General features: G+C 41.0%; 1 protein-coding gene across 2 annotated transcripts; it reads right to left on the bottom strand.

Annotated features, from left to right (window-relative positions):
- Positions 1–915: 915 nt before the first annotated feature.
- On the bottom strand, positions 916–4202 carry LOC148861147 (polygalacturonase At1g48100-like). Of its 2 annotated transcripts, none has more exons than XM_088942009.1 (6): positions 3097–4202; positions 2806–2973; positions 2673–2717; positions 2354–2561; positions 2171–2252; positions 916–1650 (listed from the first exon to the last, which is right to left on the bottom strand). In XM_088942009.1, exons 1-6 carry the CDS (start codon positions 3493–3495, stop codon positions 1149–1151), a joined length of 1404 nt encoding a protein of 467 aa, XP_088798135.1. In that variant the 5' UTR covers positions 3496–4202; the 3' UTR covers positions 916–1148. The 2 variants fall into 2 exon arrangements, with proteins under 2 accessions (XP_088798135.1, XP_088798134.1); XM_088942008.1 differs by having other exon boundaries at positions 2806–3012; positions 3097–3735.
- Between the last annotated feature and the right edge of the window lie 622 nt (positions 4203–4824).

Genomic DNA, 4824 nt, shown 5'->3' with positions numbered 1-4824 from the left:
ATCTCCCATATTTATTAATTATTACTTATGGAAAATATTTTCAATGCACGGTAGTTGTGCATGTGAAGCGCCCAATTATGGGGAGCAGATCCCGCTTTGGATTTTTGCCAAACACAGCTTGAGGTTTTCCGTGTGGAGCCAAACTCTAAACGCCAGAAGCCTCATCGCCGTCCCAAGTGTGCAGCCAGAGCCAATCAAGGTGGCTTTGGAAACCTGGGCAACGTGAGATGGAGCCCATGTATATAGGTTTCCTTACCTTTTCCTTATTTTTCCTACATTTTTTTCCTTCGTTTTATAAATACATCGGGTGATCTGATTTGTGTTGGATTACTAGCGCGTCCATTTTTCATTGGGTGGTGGCATTGTTTTGCCGTGACCATAGTCACAGGCAGAAGATGTGGACCATCAAACAATTATTCTTCATATGCTCATCGTGTCTGGGCAGCAGTACAAATCTATCATTTCTTTCCCTGAGCTAGCATTCAAATTTCACATCTGTTACTCAAACAGTAACAGATGGACTGATGACATCAGTATCTGCATAATTTCACAACTGATGGCCACTCTGTTTGTAGCCATGCCTGAGCTCTGCATTGAAAACAACTTAGACAATGTTATTTTTTATTCAGATTGTGCTTGCTAATTTAATTTTCTAACTTTGTAAATTGTCTTGGTGTTCTAGGTCTACTAATAGGATTCTGATTTTGATTCCGCCCAACCAAACAGTTGGGATTGGAATAGGCCATTCCAATTCCGATTCCAGACCCTATTCCTGCGAACCAAATGGGGCCTTAGGTTTTCTTTAGTTCTCTTTTCTTCTTCTGCTTGTATTTTTTAGTGTCTCGTCTGTATCTTGCTTCCTGGTTTTCTAATGGAATCATCTTTCTACCAGAAAAAAAAAAAAAAAAAACTGTATAGAAAACCAACGACGGTGCTGAACTATTATTTATATGCTTGGCTTCTACAGTAATCTTGTAAACTTCCATTCTAGTACAATGAAGGGATAAAAAAAATAGGCCCATTTCTGCTACATCACATCACACTGTAAGGGAAACAAGCCCCAGAAGGGATGGAGTAAAAAATATGGGCTACTGGGGTGTATGCAGTTGAGTAATTAGTGGGTTCATTCTAGTAGGACTAAGAACTCCCTAACAACCAAAACTAGAGCTCTCTGCTATGGACTGAGGTTCTCCGTCTAGCAGGCAGGAAATGGGAGGGATTGTGGCGGTCTGTTGAGTTCCATAAGCATTCCAACAGAAGGGATCATCCACCAGCTCGCCTTCTGCAGGTAGAAGCTCCACCTCTGAAAGTGTAACGTTGGTACACGCCACCGTGTCACTGCAGGCGAAATGTATTGGGGGGCTATGCACATCGTAGGTGCCCTTTATGTTCTTGTAGGATACATTGGTCACGAACACGGCGGACGTCTGGTTCAGGCAACCCTTTGTGAAGCAGTAGTACTGGTCCACAATGATGCAGTTCCTGACATTCTCCATTTGGATATTCTCGAAGCTTATAGCTGACACAGAACCCATTCCCCCTTGCCATGTCTTTATCCTCACTCCATTGTCTGAGTTCCTTATTAATGCATTGCGGACTGTTATGTTCGAGACACATGCTTGTGAGTTATGCACTCCTAGGCTCCCAATGCTGCATCCAAGAGTTAATTCAGTTCAGTTACAGCTCAGTTCACCACTCTGACCCAGAAACTATTCATGTCTACAAGTCTAAATTATTGGAAAAAAAGTGATTAAGTTTATGCATCACTACTTGAAGAATGAGTTTTGAGTCCCCTCCATTCACCCCCCAAGCACAGAGAAGGAAAAAAAAAAAGAATTAGTTCAAAAGTGATTCTCAGAGTTAGCAGTCTTGGAGCCTGTTTTCATTTACAGTTAAGATCATAGCTTGAGAACCTAAATGGATTCATCACTGGGCTGTTAATAAAATATTGGAATCAACTTCAAGATTTCAGGAGATGATTCTTATTTTGAATGTAGGCTATTGGTGGCTGTTGTATTCTCTTCCAAGAGAAAGTAATGACTGATCATGACTCCAGGCAGCACTTCCCATTCCCAATCCTCTGTCTCTCGGTATTAAACCTGGAAAATGGATTGACCCAACTGATTCAACCTTAATTCTAGGTTCATACCAAGGAAGAAATGCCACTCACCTAATTCCATGGCTAGGCCCACAAGTGACGTTCTCTATGTCGACGCCTGAACAACCTGGTCCAATGGAGATGCAGTCGTCACCTATTGAGACATCAGATCATACTGTTAATGAGCTTGAGGTGTACAAGTTGATCAAGCATTGTTAAACTGATGACTTCAGATTAAGTATTTGATGGGGTTACCGTTGGCTATGATGGAATTGTATATTCCAACAGACTTTGTGTTCTCAATGTGGATTCCGTCTGTGTTGGGACTACGAGCAGGGGAAGATATGGAGAGCTGTTCTATCAAAACTTCCTCGCAGCCATCAAATTTCATGTGGAATTGGGGACTGTTCTGGATTCGTAGGCCACTGACCACCACATTAGAACTCATGAAGAACCGAATTAACTGAAAATAAAAAAAAAAAAAAAAAACAAAGCAGAACGTCTCTAAATTACTACAAATCCTTGTTGGGTTGATGGAACCTTGAATTGGGCTTCTGCTAGAAAAGAAACTTACTGCAGGACTGTCGCATGGTCCAGGCAATGTCGTTCCATTAGGGCCCTGCAATGGGATTTCAGCAATTTAACTACTAAACAAACAGAAAAAAAGGAGAAGGGTTTATTTATTTACAAAATGTTTGATAAAATACCCTGTGAGGTTTGCAGGGGAGTTCCCACCATTTTTGTCCATTCCCTTCAATGGTGCCACACCCAGTAAGAGTCATTCCATCTATCCGGTAAAACACGAGCCATTGCTTATTACTATCCGATTTAGGCCAGCAGTCTGGTCCGTCCGGCGGCATCAGGATTCCCTCCACCTTGTCATAACCAAAACTTGAAGTAATATCACTGGAATGCTAAAACGGAAGGTTGGAGTCTAGACGATTATATTGAACAAGCCACAAAGATGAGATGAAACTAGAATGATGCAGCATTGCTACCTGAAACACAAAGCCCGGTCGACATGGGCCTGAGAAGATTGTCGACCTTATCAGAAACACGTAATCAGACGGAGCAAGAAGAACCCCGTATTCAGCCGCACAGGCCGCTTTCCAGGCTGCCATGAATGCGTCAGTGTCGTCAGTGGAACCGTCTCCAACCGCCCCAAAAGATGTGACATCAAAAACACAGGGCTCCGAGGTTGAATACCCAGGATCAGTCGGCGGATCGTCTGCATCGGGGGGGTTAGCAGGGGGGGACTGCCAAAAAGAAATCCCTGCATTTGAGCTCTTACTCTTCTGTTTCTTGTGAAAATGGTATCTGCTTTCCACATTGATTAAGTTGAACGAGAGAAAGATGGAGACGACCCAAATAAGCAAGAAGCCACGAGGGTTCTCCATTGGATGTGCGATTCAAAGGGTTTACCGCAGGCAGTTCTCACTCTATTGAGAAACCTGCAGAGACCTGAAGAACTACTCCTGGTTTGGAAGGAACCCAGTAGTTCTACCAAGGAATCTTAGTACACGAGAGAAAGTGAGAAACTCCACCGTTTCAAAGGCGTTAAAAAGTAAGCCTCATGTGTGAAGTATATAATCCGACCTGGTGGTGGCAGGGGACTAAGGGGAGTTTCTATGGAGTATGGACTAGCATTGAAGTAGAGGCTGTAATTCATAGTTGTGCAGTCTGTAAACAGAAGCTCTCTTATGCAAAGGTGAAACATGTCAGGCTGTAGTTGAGCAGAATATCACCATCTTTCAGTTAAATGGTTAGAGGCTTTGGGGGATGGTCTTGGGAGAAGGGTTTTCTATAGCAAATTTGGCAGGTCTCTCTACTTGTTTTGATCAAGTTCTAAGCCACCCCTTGGTAAACTGTAAACAACAGCTTAGCAGGTGCAGCATTAACTACCAAGGGCGTAACTGAATTAAGAATTTGATCAAAATCCCTTTTGAAAGAACAATGTGTGATTAATAGAATCCAAGATTAAATGAATAGAATTCTTAAGCAACTTGATTAGTTAATTTTACCTATGTGTTAGCTATTTCTGTAGCTACTAGAGCTGATGGTCACTGCTCGCCAAATTGGTAGGATGATTAAGGGTATGTTTAGTGAATAAATGATTTGAGAAACAAGTACTTATAAGTATTTAATTTTGAGTACTTTTAATTAGTGTTTGGGGGTCCTACTATTTCATGGTTGCAATATGCAATATTCAAGGTTTTGCCGTACTCTATATATTTGTATTAGAACGAATACAAATGTGTAGAGTGCAAAACTTTATATTTGTACCCATTCCAAACGGAGTTTAAACCCCACATGATATATAATATGGTAACATTTATTGCTGATTTCAGAAAAGGAATTAACTAAATGTTTCTCTGACCTATGTGGTGAATCTGGTGATGGTCCCCTATTGAGTGCAAATGATCCAAATATTAATTTGCCACAGTATGCCTCCAGGTAAGGCTGAAAAAGGGATCACATGGTCAAAAATCAAAATTTCAAACAACTGGGTGACCCACCAAAGAAAGGTTTATTAATGCAGTACCCATGAATTACCACCAAGAAAATGGAATCTTTTAACCGAGAAAAATAGAAACCAATAATCAATACCTTGAGTAGCGAACAATCAAAGGTTCAAAGGGAATGAAAAAAAAAAAAAATTCTGTATATAATTAAAATGAAAAGTTGAAAACAAAAACAAAAGAGAACCATTACAAAGCATATTAAGT

The sequence above is a fragment of the Nelumbo lutea genome, chromosome 4, assembly GCF_056320005.1.
Source record: "Nelumbo lutea isolate HS-2025 chromosome 4, American lotus-T2T, whole genome shotgun sequence".
Classification (NCBI taxonomy): domain Eukaryota; kingdom Viridiplantae; phylum Streptophyta; class Magnoliopsida; order Proteales; family Nelumbonaceae; genus Nelumbo; species Nelumbo lutea.
This window is presented reverse-complemented; position numbering and strand designations above follow the sequence as displayed.

Excerpts from the sequence above, each read along its gene's own strand:
- LOC148861147 (XM_088942008.1), bottom strand. The coding sequence starts at position 3,495 with ATGGAGAACCCTCGTGGCTTCTTGCTTATTTGGGTCGTCTCCATCTTT. Across the intron at positions 2,718-2,805 it reads TCCCCTGCAAACCTCACAGG|GGCCCTAATGGAACGACATT; the intron begins GTATTTTATCAA and ends ATCCCATTGCAG. Across the intron at positions 2,253-2,353 it reads CAATTCCATCATAGCCAACG|GTGACGACTGCATCTCCATT; the intron begins GTAACCCCATCA and ends ATGTCTCAATAG.